Source organism: Nannobrachium achirus (assembly GCF_963921795.1).
Source record: "Nannobrachium achirus genome assembly, chromosome: 6".
In the NCBI taxonomy this organism is placed as follows: Eukaryota; Metazoa; Chordata; class Actinopteri; order Myctophiformes; family Myctophidae; genus Nannobrachium; species Nannobrachium achirus.
In genome coordinates this window covers 31,593,079-31,615,576 of record NC_137815.1, presented here as the reverse complement: position 1 = coordinate 31,615,576, position 22,498 = coordinate 31,593,079, and the positions used below count along the sequence as shown (strand labels likewise).

Sequence of the window (22,498 nt, the reverse complement as noted above, 5' to 3'; positions counted from 1 at the left end):
GTACCAACATGTGCACTTTTGGAACTGAATACCGACCGTCTGTCCTGGCTTACTGTAGTTCCACTTGAATAGAAGCCTGAATAAAAGCCTAAAAGGACATTGTAAATCCAATTACACTATATATTTTTAACTCATTCATTTAAAATGAAGCAATCTGACATTGTCTTTCCAACAAAAAAAAAAGAAGTGGCCAAAACTGATCACAGACCTATCATACTTTAAACACGCGTCGTCATCACACTGGCAGGGGCGTCACAAGGGGGGGAAAAGTGGGACTGAGTTACTATGGCCCAAGGTGGAGGGGCCCTAATTATTTTATACTTTAGCTATTGAAAAATAGCAGATATACAAGCTCACAGCGCGGCACCGAGTGTCGAGCTGCAAGCTTGTAGATCTGCTATTTTTGAAAAATCGCGAAAATGTGTGCAAATCTTTGAATATATGTATTTTTTAAGCAAACATCTGTAACTCAAATTCTGCTTCTGGGGGGTCCCTGGAACTAAATGTTTTGAGATGGGGGTCCGTGGCCAAATACATATCATTTTGGGGGTCCTTCACATGAAAAGGTTTGAGCACCACTGACATAGAAAAAATAGTTTTTTCAAAAAACCTTAGAAGGATTTGAAATATTCACAGACTTGCACAAATATTCATGATTTTTCAAAAATAGCAGATCTACAAGCTCGCAGTGCGCACTCGTGCTGTGAGCTTGTATTTTAATAGTTAAAGCACAAAATAATGCGTAATAATGCGTTCCCAGTCTAAATGGGTTAAACCCCCTCCCCCTATGAAGAACATTCATGGGGGGCCCGCAGTGAATCCTTGTACCCAGGGCCCAGAGCAGACTGCTGCAGCACTGGCTGCATTTGAAGGTGCGTCGTTTGGCCAACGGTGCACAGTCGATTCCATGTGACAGAAGCGATTGCTTTTTTGGCTCGCAATCGTCCTTGCTCACATGCTGTTTCTTTTCATCAGAAACAGTGCTTGGGGGGACTAATGAGGTTTGGATAAGTGCGCAGGGTTTGTACGACTCCATTCCTGCCTCGAACCCCTGGGGTCTGTTTTTGGAAGCAAAAGGGAGGCCTGCCTTCCTTTTTGTTCCGCCTTTTCAGATTGTCGTCGTCAGGGACAATCCTGACTCCTCCGTCGCCGTTTGATTCCCACTTCACTGTTCATGTTGCTCTTCAAACTCTCGTCCCTTCTCCTCTTCATCTTCCCGACCTGGGCAGCAACAATGAGAAGAAATACGAACTTCAGAACTATAATGTTCGGAAATAATAGACTGCCATTACCTCTCTTTGCTTCATGGAGAACCATCGGTATGGAAATATGTATTAGCGGTATTTCCCTAGATTAAACCATTCAAAATGTATGATTGATGTTTACCAGGCAGTTCCTATATTTTTTTAACAGAGCCATCATTTCATAATTTCACACGCATAATGCAGGTTAAAGGGATACCTAGCCTGGCTCCAGCCCCTGAATATCTAGCCACGCGCATTAAAAATATATTATGTTCAGGCGATTCAGGATAAGGATAATGAATCAGGGTAATGAATAATGGAGTGAAACGAAATGAAAATTGGGGCTGAGTGTCAGGCTAAGGCCGTGAAGGGATACCAGCATGGTGGCCATAAACACAATGGCCACTAGGTGGCAGTATGACATAGCAAGTTAATCTAAAACCCATGAAAGGAGATGGATTTCTGTTATGAATGTACACATAGTTTTAACATAATTATGTGCAAAATAATAATAAGCAAACGATGAACTTATAGGAGCAGTAAAACAACATCACTAAATCTCTGAGTTGAGTGGAATATGAAGTGACACGTTTGGTGGGAAACATGTCATGTTTTTCCACATTCAACAACTTTCAACCTGGCATCCCTATTTTGGGTATATGCCATTATAGACAAAAACTAAATATCCTCACGTTGCGAAAATAGCCGATCTACAAACTCAATGTGAACTCAGGGGTCATCAATAGGGGCCTATGTCTGTCCGTACGTACACAGACAAATGTGTCCGTGCCAAAGACTTGGTCTTGTCCATGGCACATTTTCAAATTTTAGATTTATATTTTATTACATAGAACATTTTCATTATAATGTTCTTATTTTGATCACAAGAGGCAATTACAGAATGTCAAGTCTCCAGGTTTTATTCAGAATATGTATGACACTTATAAACTATGACACTAAGGCATATTAGGAGTACAAACTACTAGTACTAGTGGTTCTCAAATGTTTTATTTGCAAGGACCCCCTTAACTCTGAGTGTACAAAAGTGTCCACCACAAGCCAGCATGGCGATGACCCCTGTGTGAGCTTGTAGATCACCAATTTTCTCTGTGGTGTAAGACTATAGAAGCATAGGGCTTAAGATGTTCATTCAAGCAATATGATTTACAGACCTTTGCGTCATGATCAGCAAACTTCTGGAACATGTTGGCATAAATCCTTTTGTCTCGTTCATGATGCTCCCTCATCTTGAGCTGGCATTTGGAGATCTGAGTGCGAGCCGCTCGGTTCGAGGAGTTGACTTGCAGCACTTGCCTGAAGTCGGCCATGGCGAGGCTGAACTCGTTTCGAAGGAGATGGGCTTCTCCCCGCCGATACAAAGCCTTCTCGTTCTTCCCATCGAGCTCAATCACCTGATGGACACACACATAACGTACAAATGTTGTAACTGGATGCAGATCCACTTAATTCAGACATGGACAAATGTGTCCTTGGCAAAGACTTGGCCTTGTTCGTGGCAAATTTTAGATTTTCTGTTTTACACACCATTATAATTATTACTTATAATAATTATTTTGATCAAAAGACCCAATTACTGAATGTCAAGTCTCCAGATGTTCTTCAGAATATGTACGACACTGATTTACTATGATACTATGGCACATCAGGAGTCCACTAGTACTAGTGTCATACCACTAGTACTATAGTGGTTCTCAAATGTTTTATTTTCAATGCATGTCCGTGGGGGGAAAAAAAGTTTTGACAGTGTGTAGCAGAGTGAGTTACTGCCTCAGCCTGATGGCCCCAAAAGTCTAGTATCTCCCTCATTCCATGGGGATATGCCTTTGGATCTTTTGATTGATTGATTGAAGACTTTATTAGAAGTTTGCATAGGAAAAGGTACAGTTTCATGACGGTACAGTTCACTGGTACAAGGTCTACTAAAAGGAGATCCATGAAAAGACTAAGCTTATTTCCACAGGAAACCATTTAAGTATCTCATATCCTATCTCAACCTTTTCACGCAGGAGACCCGGGTTTGAATCCCGGGTGTTACAAGTGCAGTAACCAGTTTGAGTTTAAACACATTGGCAAAGTTACACTTACACAGTAGGGCATTCACCAAATATTTGAATATTCGAATATCAAAGTCACCATTCGACATTGTTCATTTGTTAATGCTCTATACCAGGGCTTCTCAAACCTTTTTAGCCTGTGACCCCCAAAATAAACATATTTGAACAGGGGACCCACACCCTGACAAGCACTTGGAAATGTAGGTATTACATTTAATGTGACTCGGTTCCACAGATAAATATTGTGAAAATAGCAGATCTACATGCTCACAACGCCTCGCCTCGCAACGCGAGGCGTTGTGAGCATGTAGATCTGCTATTTTCACAATGTTCGAATCTTGCTTACTTAATATTTGACAGTTTGGTCAGTCCTGTCGAATATTCGACTATTCGAATAATTTGAGGTCGAATAAATCGAATACTAAAAATCACTATTCGTGAATGCCCTAGTACCCAGTACACATGCTCATGTCAGCGACTCACCTTGTTGCAGTTCTCCACTACGTGTGAGAATTCCTTTAGTCGCAGGAAGCACAGAGCCAGGTTGAGCTGGGACATCAGAAGTAACTCTTGGATCCGTTTCAGCTGCTCCATCCCAGCACCGCACTCCATCTCCAGCCAGGAAACAATGCGCTGGTACTGAATGACTGCCTGAAAGAACTGTCCTGCCTAGCAGGAAACAACAGGAAACAAGCGTGTTTTAATTAACAGCTATGTGTTTTAACAGCTACTTGCTTTAGGACGCTAATGGCAAAGGGTCAAATCGAATGTACCTTGAAGTATTGATTCCCTTTGTGCTTGACTCTAGCAGCCAAATCCAGTTTTTCATTCAATTCCATTTCCCACGATTCTTTGGCCTTAAGGAACAAAATTCAACTTAGTGTCATAACATTTGAGCTCATGTTTCTTTATTTGCTGATAGGCTGACAAATGGAAAATCAAAAACATTTGCCTATGTTGCAGCTGGGATGTTTGTTTATTTTAGTCAAAACTGACAGTAAAACTCACCTTCTGAAAATCTTTAAGGGTGACTTCATATGCAAGTTCTGTGTTTGGTCCAATCTTGTACTCTGGTTTACCCTCTTTTCCAAAGCCGTACCTTCAAATACACAGAAAGTGTGAGCATGTGAGCATTTTCAAACAGATATCAAGAACCACAAAAGTTATGTTTCATGTGTTTAGTTTCTTCTGAGGATGGATGTGTGTCAGTTATGGTCCCTTGGTCAGTCCCGCCAATACTTTGGTCTCATACAAGACATTAGACATCTCAAATGTTGGGTTTTTTGCTTTCATTTTTAGCCCCACTAATGAGCAGTGTTACTTTTGACAGCACATTTTATTATTTTTATATACCACATATTTTAGTCATCCGAAATGTTTTCGTTTTAGTCGATGAAATAAGTAGATCTGCTATTTTCAGAGCGCAATATCCGAGCACAACCAAACATAAAATGCCTACTGGATCTCTTCTCCACTATAGTCCCTCCCTAACATTTTAGTCTAGTTTTTATTTGTAGACAAAATTGACAATATATTTAGTCTTCGCTTTAGTCATCATAGCTGTTTTTTATTTTATTTAGTTTTTGTTTAGTTTTCGCCAGTGAAAAAGGATAGTTGACAAACACTTTTCGTCTTAGTTTTAGTCTAAGAAATCAACACTGCCAGTGAGAGCTCAGAGCGCTAAGGATGTCAATGTCAGTCAGTTCAGCTCAAACCTCTTTCATCCAGTTGAGCAGCATGGTCTTTTAGGGGCTTTTTGACTCGTTTTTATTGCTGCACTCCATGTAGTCCTCATTCAACAAACTGTTGCCAAATTGGCCCATGCACAGTCAAAATCCTGAGTGTTAATTTAACTCCCAAGAATGTACGAATGGAAACAAATGGACCCTTATCAGTGCCAATTGGTTCATTCCCCCCATCTTCAGAGCTGAATTAACACTCATGTTTTGACTTGTGTTGGTAGTCACCAATGTGTTGTTTGCCAACTGCCCACAGCCTTCTGTTTGACAATTATGAAGTCCCATCTGGGTTACTGTCTACACACCATGGATGTGGATATACAGTATCTGGCATTAGGAGAATTATTCATAAAATCCTTTTACAGTACAGTAATTACTAGGTAATTACCAGGTAATATGTTCCTGAAAACTACCAGGTAGTTTTGAGTATTTACCAAGTAATTATAAGTATTTTATTATGTAATTACCACATAATTACATGGTAACTACCAGGCAATATACCTAGTAATTACTATATGAAGTCCCGTCCGGGTTACTGTCAACACACCATGGATGTGGATATACAGTATCTGGCATTACTAGAATTATTCATAGAATGTTATTAATTCATTATATTATTCAAATTAATTGTTCATAAGAGTTCACATTAGCAGATGTTCATATTTAAATACCTAAGACCCAGCTAGACAACATTTATGGAAATTCAAGGTCTGGGAACAAACAGCTATAGATCTTATTAAAACACTTGTCAACAAAACAAAATAACACATTTAAGTGGGACTCCGGGCACTCCAACAACCGGGCAGGCAGCCCAGTTGGAGAAGGGTGTCAGGGTCTGGTCAGTGTATGGTATGGTGCAATAGTGAGGCTTTTACACCAGTGTGCTATCAATGCCCCTAGCCTAGACAGACTAGAGCCAAGGAGTCACGTGACAAAAGATCTACAAGATTTTCGTCATGTGACGTCCTGTATCAGGCCCGCACTCATGCAGGTCGTGCAGTGCATCATTTTGCCGATGTTACATACTGTATTTCACACAATGTTATTAAAGACAAAACAATGTCAGGCCTGATTTCAAAATATTTCCAAGAATTTAATGACATGGGAAGAACCCTGCCTAGTGCCTCCCTGTCAGGTGAAAAGAAGCAGCTGGTAACTTCATGTTTATGGGAGGAGACAGGTGCTTGTCTACTCCCATCATGGACAGGGACTACACGCGTGGGGGGGGGGGGGGAATTGGATATTGGCATAACGAAGGATTGGCAAAAAACACTTACTTGGGTTTTAAGTAAATGATGCAGCTCTCTCCTTTCTGCATCTTCTCCATGGCCCGATCGACTCCCAGGGGAATGCCCTTATCCTCTCCCTCGCCCACGATGAAACGGACGTCCCTGCAGTCAAACAGACGATCCCCACAGCGGCCTTCCAGGTGCACTGCAGTACGCATGGCACAGTGTGAGCTAAATCATACACTATACTTCAGAACTGAACTTAATTTAACCAAAGTCAAATATTGTATATAAAATATTTGACATTTGACAAACATGCAAGGGTTGACAAACAAAAGATAAAACAGAATGCTAAGTGGGAAATTAATCAAAGTTTATACATGGCCAATTGGCCATACTATAATTGAACAGAAGGTGGTAATATGAGCATTGACATTAACAAGATACGCTTTTAGCTACATCATATTAACTTGCTACATCTTGAATAAAGGCATATTACACACATATCATTTCACTTATTTCACACAATAACTGATATGGCAGACAATAATAAACCACAAAACCACAAGGAAAGGAGGAATTTTACCGTCAACAGTTGCTCCATCGTTGGGGTTGGAATAACCATCCCCTCTGACCTTGATTCTTCTCAGGATGCCGCCGTCATCTGTAAGCAGCTCTCCTTCGAAATTGAGCAGCTCCACCTGAAGAGAAGGATGCATGACATGCTCACATTTAGCGCACGCCCCTTGGTACAGAATCGTTTGGACTTGAGCACCCACCGGCAAAACCACAAATCGGCGCCCCTGCTCTTAGCCATAATAAAATAAGACACCCCTCAGTCAAATAAAAAAGTACCAATCATAAAAAAGACACCCCTCAGTCTCTACCAGTGTTATTTCCTTGACTAAAACATGAAAAAACTCCGCCAACTATCTTTTTTCACTGACAAAAACGAAATAAAAACTACGCTATGATGACTAAAACTAAGACTAAATATATACCGGTAGTCAATTTATTCAACAAATAAAAACTAGACAAAAATGTTAGGGAAGGACGATTGGAGAAGAGAACTAAAAGACAAGTCATTTTATGTTTGGTTGCGCTCAGGTGTTGCACTCTGAAAATAGCTATATTCAGCATGCAACCAACAACGCTGGGACTTCTATGGAAAACAAGCGCTCCCCTTGCCTCATTCAGCTATACAGATACACTGGATCACTGTAGAAACAAATAACGCACCTGTCATTGATGATCTAAGGAGTAGATTATAGTGTCTTTTATCACGTCTACTAAACGGAAACCACCAGTCATGTCGTGTCATGCTCACCCCAAACACAGCAGCACTCATGGTATACCCACCTCAAACAGTAGTGATGAGTTAGGGGGGACTTTGGGGGGGTTCCCAGCAGAGCCATAGGCATATTCAGGCTTACAGAGGAGCGTGCACACCTCTCCCCTCTGCATAGACAACACACTCATATCCCAGGCCTTGATGACTTGTCCTGTGGAAACATGAAAGTCACTCCCACCTGAGAGAGTCGAAAGTCGAAGTTGAAAAATAAAATTAAATAATACTTTCTATTGTGAAAATAGCAGATCTACATGCTCACAACGCCTCGCGATGCGAGGCGTTGTGAGCATGTAGATCGGCTATTTTCACAATTTCTGCCTCTATATATTTGACAATTTGGACAAAGTTTAATTTGCCATTTTAGAGGTATTAAAAAGTCCTTAAATTGGCACTTTAGAAATGTGAAGATACCCTCTATACACTTAAATTTATGTTGGTTTGTTTACAGTTGAGTGAGAAAACACTGTTTCACATTAACTAAGTTAATCATCTGGGGACCCCCAAAATAATTGGGAGGTTGTGTGTGATGTGATGACGTCATCAAACGTCGACTTCAACTCAACTTTTTACTGAGTCTAGTCGACTTGCAAAAATCACAAGTCGTTAATGCCCTAGTTGATAAGTGGGGATTATTGACCATAGATAGATAGATAGATATACGTCTTCAGTGACATTGTGCTTCAAAGAACAATGGAAAACCTCTTTTGCAACTCTTCGGTGTAATGTGCCACATTAAAGTTCCAGGTAATAAAAAGAGATAAAGGTGAATGAGAATAAATGTATTTGCTCTTATGCTATACTCAGGAGAGCAGGGAACAAAGTGTTGTGCAAACCTGGTCGGCTCAGAGACGGTTACGCAGGGCAGGGATCAATGTATAATAAAATAAAATGACCAGCAGTCTGAACTTGCACAATAAGAACACTTTTGTTAGTGTGGTTACACTATAGTACACAACTTTATTTATTACATCTTTCCAGATATTTTGCAACGCTACCCCTCCCACAGTTTTGGTGGCACGCACTTGGGCCATATGTCAAATCGACCTGCTTCATCGGGAATCGTGTGCTCGCATTTTGCTCTGAGATACGTTATAGCATGCGTTATATTGATTTATTTGTGAATTAATTTTCTCCATTGACTTGAATGGGAAAATGCAAAAAATTCGGAGATGACTGACATCATAGATGTCTGCGTATTCTTCAATAGCTGAAGAATAAAATAATTTAGACCCCTCCACCTTGGGCCCTAGAAACTCAGTCCCACTTTTACCCCCCTTGTGACGCCCCTGGTGGCACAGGAGGACGAGCTGTAGAGAAACAGACCACCCACCTTTTCCCAAGTTGAAGCAAAAAGGCTCTTTGCGATCTAGACTAGAGTCAAACTTCTTCCCGCTGAGGAGCCTGCCAGTGTAGTGGACAGTCACCCTGTCCCCGATCATAGGCCTGTCTCCGTCCAATCCCTGACGTTTCACAACCTGCGGAGACAAAGAGGAGGACCTCCTATGTCAGTGGTTCTCAACCGGTGTGATTTGGGGAGTGGGCACCCAGATGACAGTAAAGTGGCAATTTAATGAGTACCATTAAATGCTATTGGCTGCCAACGGTCACGTGCAACCGCAGGGATACTTTGGTAAATGTGTTGAGCTTGCCGAAAATAAAGCACACAAATCATCACAAGCCTATGATCACAAACCCCTCCTTCAGCATACCCTGCTTTGCTTTAAAATCAATTATAACATAAATTGGACCATATTTTCACAAAATGCATATCATTGTGATTGAAACGAGGCTTTAAACTAGCGACAGGAACCATAACGTATTAATGACAATGTTTATTAAGGTAAGAAAATCAAATGTAAAAGTTCGGGGGAAATGAAAGGAATCCTATGGAGAACATGTTGCTTCTGGTACCAGAACAGCACAACTAGCGGCCAATCATAGGAACTTTTAGTCCTGTGTTTGCTTCATTTTAAATCCCCCTGATCTTTATTCCCTTCGCAGAACTTGCTTTTTGATAACTGAACAAATACATACCTTTAATACGCCTCTGTCTTTATTGGGTGTTATGTCCACGCCTTTTGCAGAGAATACAGCCGCATGGCCGTCCATTGACACGTCTTTATCAGTGGTCATGTCTGCATCTGGGCATCACACGCTACGGCTGTACAATCTGCAAACACAGAAACATACCCAAGTTGGCTTTTAACAAGTCATGTAAGACCTGGCTATGTAAGACAAAGCATTTAAAAAAATACTTAGATAAACTATGAATGAATGACAATTCCATGATTAGAAAGAACCAAAAAGGCGCAATTCTGGGAAATTGCAAGTGTGGTTGCACTGACGCGAGCCGCGAGCAATCCAGCGGGGAAAGAAATGTGTATTGTTCCCGATGAATTCCGTATTACCTTTTATATTATATATTGTGATGTCACGTGAAGCTTGACCAATCCTGTCTGATTGGACATTATATCAGAAAAGGGACAGAAAAAGTCCACAGAAAAATGGACATGAACAGTCTGGTTAGTGGTTACAACCACACTAACTCAAGGTTCAAGGTTGTACTTTATTGTTAGGTCTTTTGTAAAGGTACATAAGAGTAAAACCTGTTTTTGTTTGGCATCCTTCAGACAATGCAGTGGTCTATATAATAAGTTTATAACAGCAAACAATATAATAACAGCAAACAACAAAACAAAAATCTCTAAAAGGATAATAATAATAAAGACTATGAATGAATGATATTCCAGGATGAGAAAGAAAAATACCTGGGTACTCCAGGAGAGACTACACTGGAGCACTCGACGGCTCTCCGCACATATTTATTATTATTTCGCAGGGGGTGACTGACGTTTCGACACTACGTCAAACCTGTTCGCCACTGAGGAAGACGCATGAAGTCGAAATACGCAGACCAGTCGAGTGCTGCAGTATTTTATTTGGGTAGTCTCTCTCTTTCCTGAAGTGCCCAGATATTATTCTTTCTTATTCAAGTTGCACTGATCCCTTCTACCTTTAATGGAGTAGAGGAGTACTTTTCTTACGATAATATGATGTTATTCCATCCATTAACCAGTGGTAGAGAAAAGAAAATCTATTTCTAGCGAGTTAGCTTTGACCGGCAGGTTGTGGGATTTAGTGCCTCTAAATTTGCCTTTTTTACGGCAGTCCATTATTGACAACACTCTGTGGACAGACTGGACATAGCGTTTAGTGTAAAATCCCACCACTCTTGTTTGGAGCTGCTGAGAACTCGAGATAAAAAAATAATAAAAATGTATCGATTCTTCTGGGATATCATAACATCAGATTAACGTGGTAAAACGGCTAGCCAAGAATTCTCCCTGAAGAGCTTTGGATTTCTCTTTGTACCCGATATTCCAGGATATTTGGACAAATGCAGAGTGCAGACAATCTCAGTTTGAAACTGGAGTGGACATACTGTATATTTCACACCTGCAAACACACTCAAATAAATACCTACCGGTATCTGTGCTGCTAGTAATTAAGATCGTTTGACCTAAGTTATCAAGCAACATACAAAATGAATATAATGTCCTTTGCACTGGCATTTACACAAGTTTTGGAAGAATACACCTGGTTTGGAAATGTGAGAACCATCCTAAGACCGCACAATTGTAAGCTCTGTATATCTCCTTTCAATTTCAATCATTATATTACAACACACATGCGCGCGTGCGCGTGCGCGCGCCCACACACACACACACACACACACACACACACACACACACACACACACACACACACACACACACACACACACACCTATCCTGGGGGAACATTCGCCAACAAATAGCAGATCAACAAGCTCATGTTGTTGTGAGCTTTCTCTCCATTTTCACTGTTATTTTTGTCATCTTTTCTTTGTTTTGTAAAAGGAAGCTATGGCTTCAGCCAATACCTTTTTGGTCAGACACGTGGTTACATTTTTCTTTTTTTCTGTATTATTACCTATGAAATTGTAACTGTTACAAAATTGACTGAAATAAACTAAACTAAGCTTGTGGGTCAGCTACTGTATTTGGTGTAGAGGGGGGAAAAGAGCCAACTCAGGTTACATTTACTGCAGGCTTGACACTAAGGTTTGCCCACCTGCCCCTGGCAGGTAAATATAACTTTCAGGCAGGTGGAGTTAGCTTTTGGTTGCCCGAACGGGCAACTAAGTGCTCGTTTGAGTGGGGACAAATTAACGGTCTATAAACACAACACAAGATATCTGTCTAACACCTGAAGATGGCCATAGTGCTCTGTCTTATGGTCTGTGGAATGTAAAAGAAGAGCACTATTTTAATTGTTGCTTCACTTAAAAATCTAAAACAAGCGTAGTAATATTCATAGGTATGTAGGTATTTGGCATAAGAATTTAGGTATGACACTTTTTATCGCACAGCCCCAGATAGTATAACATTTAACAGTAATTCAAAATGTACCCATTATTATATAATGGACATTTCGGGCAAGTGGTCATGACCTTTGGGCAAGTAGAACATGACCTGTAAAGTGCCTCTGAGACCTTAATGTCAACCACTGCAGACTGTGTGTGTGTGTGTGTGTGTGTGTGTGTGTGTGTGTGTGTGTGTGTGTGTGTGTGTGTGTGTGTGTGTGTGTGTGTGTGTCTGTGTGTGTGTGTGTGTGTGTGTGTGTGTGTGTGTGTGTGTGTGTGTGTGTGTGTGTGTGTGTGTGTGTGTGTATGTATGTATGTTTGTCTATATGGTACTAGACAACTAGAGGGTTAAAGTACATGTTTCAGACAGTGTTTATTAAGTGTAATGCTTAATGCTGTTAAATGCTTACCAACAGCGTACAGGGCACTTTATGTTCGATGTCATGTCTTGTTGTCTCTGATATGCCTAAACTATGTTAACAGATGTCATCATGTCTAAGAGGACTATGTACATATTTGTTGGTTGTGGAAGTGTATTACACTTGTTCTAACACTCTCAGTGTGTCATCATGTTATTGCTCGTGTGTTATTGTTTTGCACTGTCTTGTGAGCCCATTCAGGCAGGGCACATTTTGGTGCATGCAACTTTGAAAAAGAAAATGTACATTACATTTCATTATACTATACATATTATATACAGACAAGTGAGAAATGAAATGAAAACCCTGAATACATGAGTGGATACATGCGCTTCCATACAGGTAGTCTAAGTATAGGCAATTACACAAACATCAATCAAGACTGCTAAACTGCCTAGTGTTGTTTCTATAGGAACATTGACTAAAGACAAGTGTCATCTGTATCTCGATCTGCGGTAAAGACGTCAGTAGTTAGGCGTTGGCAATCGTGGTCAGAAGTACAGTAGTGTGTTAGTGTGATATGCAAGAGCAACTCTTCCTTGGGTGACTGAGAATGTCAACGCAGAATGTGACCAGACTGTGTCAGCAAGAACAAGGCTGTTGACAACGACATAGAGAGGGGATGTTATAGTAGAAGAAATCCCTGATTACAAAGAAAAATGCACACTTGAAAGTTCAGAGGTGCAAAAACTGTATAGGCACTGATCTACAGAGGTGTGGGGGAAAAGTGATATGAGTCATCCTTCACCATATTTTCTAGAAGTGGGCGAGTGCATTTGTGTGCGGAACTGGCCTGAATGCTGGACCCCTACAGGGACAATGTTAGTCTGTTGGTCCACTTGTAGACTCCTTCCCCTCTGAGCCGTAGAGGGAAGGGTCACCGCAAATCAAAACAAAGTTATTCTGGGTGATTTCCTTTATCCTACGATGAAACACTTTTGTCCCAGTGGGAATGGTCTCTTACAGGATGACAATACCCTCTTCCACAGGGCACACTGGGTCACCGAATGCTTCAATTTAATGAGTATGCAATCTCAGAGTCAGTACAATTGAAGACAGATGGGAGATTTTGGACCGGCATGTTAGACAACGCTCCAGTCCCCAGCCCACCACCACCATTTAGCAAATCTGAATTCAATTAATAGGAACATGATTAAGATATAGACTTTATAGGGGATAGAGGAGGTAAGAGGTAATTTTCTGGGGACTTTTCTTTGCAGAGGAAAAAGCATGGCAGCCTTCTCTTGCACTGTAGAACATTTTACAGACAGACTTAACAAGAAAAACAAGCATGTACCACCATTCCAAAACACATACACCATGCCACTAGCATCTTCAAGAAGGGAAATTGGGGAACAATTGGGAAGCCTAGAATAATTTGATGCCTCCTTGCTACAAACTGTCTAATCTGGTATATTAAAAAGCACAAAAAAGCACACACACACACACACACACACACACACACACACACACACACACACACACACACACACACACACACACACACACACACACACACACACACACACACACACACACACACACATATAGGCCTACCGGTATACCGGTATATATATATATTGGGTATATATATATATATTGTACAGTCCCTCCTCAAATATGTGGTATGTTGACTTCCTAAAGCAATAGGTGCCACAAATTATGCTCATGTGTGCACATAAAGGCTCTGTCAAGTAATGCCATGATAGCAATCTCCATTGTGTGGTTGCTATAGTTGCAATTAAATACTCTGGTAGATATGCATCTATCAGACGCTGTTATACAGGGCGCCTTACAACAAAGTGCAGGATTGTTGAGCAGCATGAACTCTAGTCAACCAAGCGTGGTGCTGGGGGTGAGGCAGAGTTTGAGTTTTAAGACTGCAACAGCAGAAGATGGGGAGTGAGTATACTGACTGTGTGTGTGAAGGGGGGCACAGCTTGGGAGCCAGGATAGAAGAGGTAGCTTGAAGCATTGGCGTAGAACACTGGTTTTCATTTATTTATTCAGCATTTGAGCCAAGGACCACCATTTGATGAGATTCAGCCCCTCAGGCTTAGAAGATTTTGTTGTCGTTGGATAAGATTTTGTCCATAATTCCATGCTGTATTGATGTTGGTACCATTGGAGAGAGACAGGCAAACGTTGACCAAAATAACAATTCTTCTACATTCTCTAATTGTGTAGACTTCTTGTAAATTAAGTAATGCAGATGTTTAACAATAATTTTACTCTTGAGAGCGTAAAATTAAACCAAATTTGGTTTCATTTTATGCTCTCAAGAGTTAAAGATCTATAAGGGTCCATTTGGTTACCAACTCTCCATCATTTAGCTGGGGACCACCTGGAACCCCCCCAGGGACCACTGGTTGAAAACCACTAGCGTAGAAGAACACACAACCAGTTCATTTTACAAAACTGCTCTGTGGTGAACGTTTGACGCACATGTTGTTGTGGATGACTCAGTGCCCGGTAAGCATAATGTTTGACATTTAGAGCTGTAAAATGGTGTCATACTGTAATTTCATCTTAAAGCCCTCCAAGTCCCTCTCCTCCTCCTTACAGATTCATTAGTCATTGAAGCATGGTTAGAAAAATCCACTTGCCCAATAGCAAATCACCTCACGAGGGGCATTGCAAAAAGAAGAACGCATGGTCAGTAGTAGCACACGGACGGAAGGCATGATTATATTGGATGTGTGTCTGTGTGTCTAAGAAACTTAGAGATTCCATAAAGTGAGAAAGGATATGCTTGCTATACATGGGAGAATAGTATGTCTACCTCAAAGTTGGAACAAAGTCTGGTAACACTGTATGTGGTCACTCATGTCTTGTATTTTAAAATGGAAAAAAGCTAATAAAATAAATAATATATTGATATATTATATATATTAATTTATATATTTAAAATAAAGTCCACTATTTACTTGGTATCACTTGCTATAGATCCCATGTTTATAAGGCATTAAACATACTTATAATATGCCTTATAACACTGACTTCAACACTGACTTCAATTCATAAATAAACATAATTCTTAACACATTATAAGGCATTTTATAATGACTTATAAGTTCAAGTATTAGAATATGTCATTGACACTCACAGACATTGCTTTTGCAAGGATCATAGTGTATTACAATTTCCATTGTTGTAATGCATTATAATAATTGTATACGTTATTATAATCACTGTTATGTATTGTAACGTGATTATATGTCTTCGCTGTTTGTCGTACAACAAAGCATTATAGGGCTTAAGAAGGCATATCTGTGTGTACATGTCCACGCACATGCGCGCACACACACACACGCGCGCGCACACACACACACACACACACACACACACACACACACACACACACACACACACACACACACACACACACACACACACACACACACACACAGTCAGCCTGAACAGTGGCAAACGTGGTAAACAAAACCGCATTGTATGATTTCACTGCAGATGAGTGGTGTGGTGCAGTTGTACAATATCTGTTATGCATGTGATATTTGTTGATGTCAGGGTTTCAAATCTGGCTCTTCACTAATCACATGATATAACCCAACTCTCCAATATTTTTCTTGGGATTGGGCCTTGCGTCATGTTAAACGATAAACTATAACATGTTATGTTACAGTCTGCATTGCATACAACATTTCAGACTGATCTTAATCCAATAGAGGCAACACTAGACTGATGGGCACACTAACGCATCCTGGTCGGTGGTGGAATTCACATTTCCATGCGTCTTCATGGAAATGTGAATTCCGCGACAGGGATGGTTTACCAGGATATGGGTCCACAGCACTAAATTCTCCATAACACCTCTGCCAACAGGAAAATCCTGTGTTGAATTAACTCTGAGAGTGTACAAATGTGACCAAATGGACAGGTCCATTTGGTTACATTTACAGCATACACTCAAAAAACAACAAAACTTTTCATTTTCAAATAAGAATAATTTTTGAGCGGTGGTAAACCGCTCCATAGAGTGGCTGTGAGTGTGTCTGTAGCCTTTTTCCTCAGCGTTTTGCCATAGTAAAACGTGTGTGTGTAGCATAGCCTGTACATCCTAGACTCAAATCCTAGTCTGAAGACGTTATGCAAGCCCGACCACCGCTCACTTCACATTGGGTGTGGTTTTTAAATCACAAATACAGTTAATGGATAATGATGAACGCACAATGGATTTTGTAGGTTCAAAGAATATCTGAGCCTTTTCATCTAAATTAGAATGTGTCTACTACTACTAAGCAGGTATGAATCTATGAGTGTGTGTGTGTGTGTGTGTGTGTGTGTGTGTGTGTGTGTGTGTGTGTGTGTGTGTGTGTGTGTGTGTGTGTGTGTGTGTGTGTGTGTGTGACAAAAACACCCCAAGGCATGGGGACTATTCTATTCTATTCTATTCTATTCTATTCTGTCACTAAGACACCCAGACAGACACTGAGAACGGTAACAGGTCAGGTGGGGAGTAGGGACATCGGGGCAGGCACCTCGATGTAAAAAGAAAGTATACATGATCATGTTTACATGCTTAAACATTCGACAAGTAAGGTCTAATATTTCTACAATATTGCAGCAAGACCTGTAGATCCAGTCATTTTGGGGCATAAACAAGAAGTTGAAGGATGAAATTTAGTCTGATACCATGCATGTTCACAATCACATCATGTACACTTTACATTACAAATATTACATTAATTTCTTTTGACAAAATAGAGATTTTACACCGAGGTTCCCAGATGTCCCCATTGTGCCCACCTGACCTGTATCCCTGACAACTAAGAAAATAAAATGAAACCGCAGCAATTTCTTATTATTAATGAATATTGTGTGTAGTACATAATGTGCATATTAGCAAAACAGATGCCTAAAATGATGTACAATCACATATCTTCTACAGAGTATAGGAGCTTATTTGATTTACCAAATTGAGTGAAGAAAATAGTGTGTAATAGTGTGGTGAGACAGCAACATGGGTGAGGGTTTCACGCGGCACACACACAGACACTACACACACACACACACACACACACACACACACACACACACACACACACACACACACACACACTGTACTAAATATAATCTCCAGGATCCATCCGTCCCTGCTAGAATCTGATTTAGCAAAAACGTCTTGTGTTTGCTATATCTGTTTTTCACCTCAATAAATGGAACTTCCGATTAGATAGGGCCCATGTTAATTCTTAGCATTTCATTTGTGTGTGTGTGTGTGTGTGTGTGTGTGTGTGTGTGTGTGTGTGTGTGTGTGTGTGCTGAGTGAGTGTGCGTGCGTGCGTGCCATGAATGTGTGGTGTGCCATGAATGTGTGTGTGTGTGCCATGAATGTGTGTGTTAGTACTGTATGTGTGTGTGTGTGTGTGTGTGTGTGTGTGTGTGTGGTGTGTGTGTGTGTGTGTGTGTGTGTGTGTGTGCGTGACTGTGTGCGTGCGTGAAAATATGTATGCGCCTGCGTGCGTGTGTGCGCACATGTGTGCGTGTGCCTGCGTGCAAGTGTGTGTGGTGTCACTGGTGTAAGTGTGTGTGAACACTGTGTTCCCTCTGTTGGCCGTTCCCTGGCACAGCCCTATGGTGTTCTCTATTCTAAAACCCACTTGGTTACGACACAGCATCTCTGGATGGAAATAAATAAGCACATATAAATCATCCCCCACAAACTCTTCTCTTTCACGTAAATCATTAATAACTCTATGAAAGTTCACGCTGTTTTCTTTCTATACATATTATTCATGTTTTGGGAAGGTATTTTTGTGATGATGAATAAGAAAAATGTTGTTCAAGAATATGACCTATAAAAACTGCCTTAAAATATGAACCTATAAAGGCCTTTTTACACTGGGGGAAAAAACATAAAAATTATACATACCTAAGATACACACACAAGACACCATGCGCGCGCGCACACACACACACACACACATACAAGATGAATTAAAAGACCCTACCCTGACATAATAGACCCTGAAATGCATGGGACATGACTTAAACAAAACAACAGGTTACGCCACAAATTACAGTCCGTTCTTCCACGGCCTCTCAATTACCATGCAGTCAATGCTCTATAGCAGGGTTTTTCAAAGTGGGTGACGGGGCACCCTGGGGTGCCGTTACGGCAGTTCAGGGGTGCCACGAGATTATTTGATAATATTTTGAATTTATTTGGACACTTATTTTCAGTTAGTTCTAACCAAAATGGCTATTATCTCAAAGTTTTCCTCGCAACATAATCACTAAAATATCATTACTGTCAGGCAGAAACCTTGTATGTCCAAGTTTCAAATGTGTACGTCTTTTGGTAAAGCAAAGCCCTGCTTCATCATACAAGACTGTCGCACAAAACTAGTGAAAACAGCCGATCTACAAGCACACAACGCCTCGCGATGTTGTGTGCTTGTAGATCTGCTGTTTTCACTAGTTTAGTACATTTTATAGATGATAAATACAAAAAGAAACGTTTTGGACATACAAGGTTTCCACCCGACAACAACGATATGCTATAAATATAAGGTGCTGGGAGTGAAAATTATAATGTAGGGGTGCCTCGGATTAAAACAAATATTTATGGGGTGCCCTGAGACAAAATAGTTTGGGAACCCCTGCTCTATAGTGATGATCCACACTACACGTGAGCAGCGTTCAGACACACTGCGTGCGTGTGTTTGAGTGTGTGTGTGTGTGTGTGTGTGTGTGTGTGTGTGTGTGTGTGTGTGTGTGTGTGTGTGTGTGTGTGTGTGTGTGTGTAGCCTATATACCGGTAAGTAATATACGTAACAGACTGAGCAACAAGCCGGCATGGTATAGGGAATGAGTCAATGACACATTGTAAACTATTGGCTTGTATATCCTCCTGACTATGCCTGTTCAGGACAAAATTGGGTTGTAGCCTAGAAATAGGAGTGTGAAGATAAACAAACATGGGCGTAACTATGAAGCCGCAAAAGCCTTATAACGGATAACGCTACATATTTAAACAGTCAAGTCCTCCATGAAACTGAACGTTGTAGCAGTTTTCACACGTTTTTACCTTGAGGAGGTGCATTATTATGCTATGGATATGAAACAATGATAAACGTTTAAATTAAATTCTGTCTCTTAATGAATTTTTAGGGCATTTTAAGGGATATCAAAAGGTGTAAAGATTTGCCTTTCTCCAGGCAGAGGTTATATAATGGATAAAATTGTGTACCTTAATATTTCTAATCCAGATTGCTTCAGACCACTTCAAGTCCCTCTTAAAATAATGTCCATCAACCTGAGTAGCCTAAACCTAGTGTTATGGCCCACGACTTCAGAGGCTGAACTATAAAAGCAGCGAAAGAAAAATTATAGCCTATTACTGGAAAACGTTAAAGTCTTAAACAAGTAAAATAAATGTCCACAACAACAACCCCAGGATTAACTGTTAATGGCCAACAGTTTAAAGGAGTAGTTCACCCCCAAAAATGACGTTTGTTCTATTGATTACTCATGCCATGGAGACTTGAGTTTAATAATATTTTTTTAGTTTTTTGTGGCATTCCTAAGACAAGGATTAAAAGAATAAAAATGTAAAAAAGATACCCTGACGGTTTCCTCGTCCACTGCCATTCATTTGGGTCTCCAACCAGTGCCATGCATTCGGGTCCCCATCCGGAATCAATGGGGGTCAATTTAATATAATCACATTTTTGTCTTAGGAATGCAACAAATACAAAAAAAAAAATATTATTGAACTCAATTCTCCAAGGCATGGGTAATCAATAGAAAATGACATTTTGGGGGTAAACTCCTTTAACCTTCTAACCATAACCCTCATAACACAAGTTTTGGGCCATAACTTGTTTTATGGGGGTCATAACTTGTTTAATGGGGGCCATGACCCCCCCCCCCCCCCTGTGTGTGTGTGTGTGTGTGTGTGTGTGTGTGTGTGTGTGTGTGTGTGTGTGTGTGTGTGTGTGTGTGTGTGTGTGTGTGTGCGCGCGCGCGCGCGCTGCCAGAGAGAGAGAGAGAGAACTTGTAACCTTAACTGAACCCACAATTATTTGGTAGACTCAGACTTGTTGTCTGTCTGTTATTAGTGTGTGTGTTAGTGAGTATGTTCTTTCGTTCAACAGGACATGTCTGTCATCATTCATTCAATACATTTCCACTTCATTCATCACCATAACAGTTCAACCGTAACGGTATTATATAGATAGGGCCAATACAAACTAGTAAATTAAACGATCACACTTACTATTCTCGTCCCGTTCCTTTATATTCCTCTGTCTCTGTCAAACGACTGCTGAGCACATTCAAGCACTAAGCAAGCAGCGATCTGGCTGAAATTCGTGCCGGTATCGAGGATTTTTAGCCGCGTCGATTCCACTTTAATTCAAGCCCAGCCCCCCTCTCTCTCTCTCTCTCTCTCTCTCTCTCTCTCTCTCTCTCTCTCTCTCTTCTCCTCTCATCATATTCACGGTACTAAATGTTCTGCCCATTCGCCTCCTCCTCCTCCTCCCCTGCTTTTTTCTTTTTTTTTCTCTTCCTCTTGGTACATTCGACTCTGGTGGTGGTGGCGCTGCTGATGACGATCAACATGCTAGAGTAACTATAGCACATGGTAGAGAAATATAAAAGAATTGAAATGACATCGGGAGGGAGGGGGGGAGGCGTGGACATAGTGGAAGTGGGAGGGCGTTTAGTCTAGTCTAGTGTAGGAAAAGAAAAAAGAGAAAAAATAAGGGCAGGTCTTGGAAAGTGGCCACAAAGTAACACAATGTTCCGGCTGTACTGTAGCTGTGCTGCTGATGAGAACACTGTGTTCCAATAGACACCCTGACCCTGTAACCCGTTCTGTGCCGTTCAGCGCTGCGTGAGCGTGTGTGTGCGCGTGTGTGTGTGTGCGCTGACTGACTCAACTGCCGGGAACAGCCTGTACTGCAGTTAGTGTGTGTCTAGCAAGCGTTGCCAGGTTTTGAGTGTGAGTAAATAGTAAAGTAATAAGGTAGGCTACACATCGGCGATTTTCAAATAGCCAATGAATCTACAGCAACGCGTTGTTGTGAGCTTTTTCCTTTTCATAAGTATGCCTACATCGTACACCCAGACAAAGCCAGATGTAGGAGCGGTGTAGTTAGCACTGCTCAATAACCCAAAAAATCAAACCCAGTTTGAAGTGAGCAGTGGATGTGAGCAGTTCATTTCGTTAAGCTTAAACACGACCATGATGTTTTTCGGACAGAAGCTGTTTGCAACTGTGTCTGTCTAAGAGCATTCTCGCACGCTCCTCGGCTGTGTGTGTGTGTGTGTGTGTGTGTGTGTGTGTGTGTGTGTGTGTGTGTGTGTGTGTGTGTGTGTGTGTGTGTGTGTGTGCGCGCCTGGGCTGCTCAACAGTGCCACTTGGTCGCGTCCATGTTTTTCCCAATGACCCTAAGCGCACCGTTACCGAGTTATGTGCCGTTATGGACAAAATGGTAAATCTTCGGCCCCACGACTTTCGGTCCAAGTGAACACAGCGAAGCGCTCCCTACCACCTTGCACACTACTGGCCCCCACCGTTGTGCATAGGTTCCTTGGGAAACACCAGGTCGCCACTTAATTGGTCACCCAGGCCTGCCACTGGTGGTCACCCAGCGGTAATGCAGCTCATACAAACAAACATACATAGCTGGATACAGTACCTATACACACGCAGTCAAGCATTGGAGACGGTGTGACCACCGCTCAAAAAAAGGAAGCAAGCCTAAATGAGCAGCTACACTTTAGAAACAAGCCCTCTAAAAGTCCGCAACCCACAATATTTACAAGTAACTGTGATAATAATAATAATAATAGCAACAACAACAATAATAATAGCTGAGATTTATATAATACTGCCAAATCCTTTTACATGATGTTTGTTTTGCATAGTATTGTTGTATATTTGTCTGTCATTTAATGTTTCAATGATATGAGTACACAAAAAAGGACCCCAAATGTAAACAATGCCATAGTGCTTTCTTGGGTTTAAATCTTGTATCATTCTGAACTGTACTATCTTGTGCTTTTC

General features: G+C 41.0%; 1 protein-coding gene across 1 annotated transcript; it reads right to left on the bottom strand.

The window, feature by feature from the left end:
• Window positions 1–961: 961 nt before the first annotated feature.
• fkbp5 (FKBP prolyl isomerase 5) lies at window positions 962–20,784 on the bottom strand. Its single transcript, XM_080728669.1, has 11 exons — window positions 20,705–20,784; window positions 9,673–9,808; window positions 8,969–9,113; window positions 7,647–7,789; window positions 6,874–6,988; window positions 6,336–6,492; window positions 4,328–4,418; window positions 4,093–4,176; window positions 3,803–3,988; window positions 2,417–2,656; window positions 962–1,221 (listed from the first exon to the last, which is right to left on the bottom strand). The coding sequence occupies exons 2-11, from the start codon at window positions 9,769–9,771 to the stop codon at window positions 1,123–1,125; spliced, it is 1,359 nt and encodes a 452-aa protein (XP_080584795.1). The 5' UTR covers window positions 9,772–9,808; window positions 20,705–20,784; the 3' UTR covers window positions 962–1,122.
• Window positions 20,785–22,498: the final 1,714 nt, after the last annotated feature.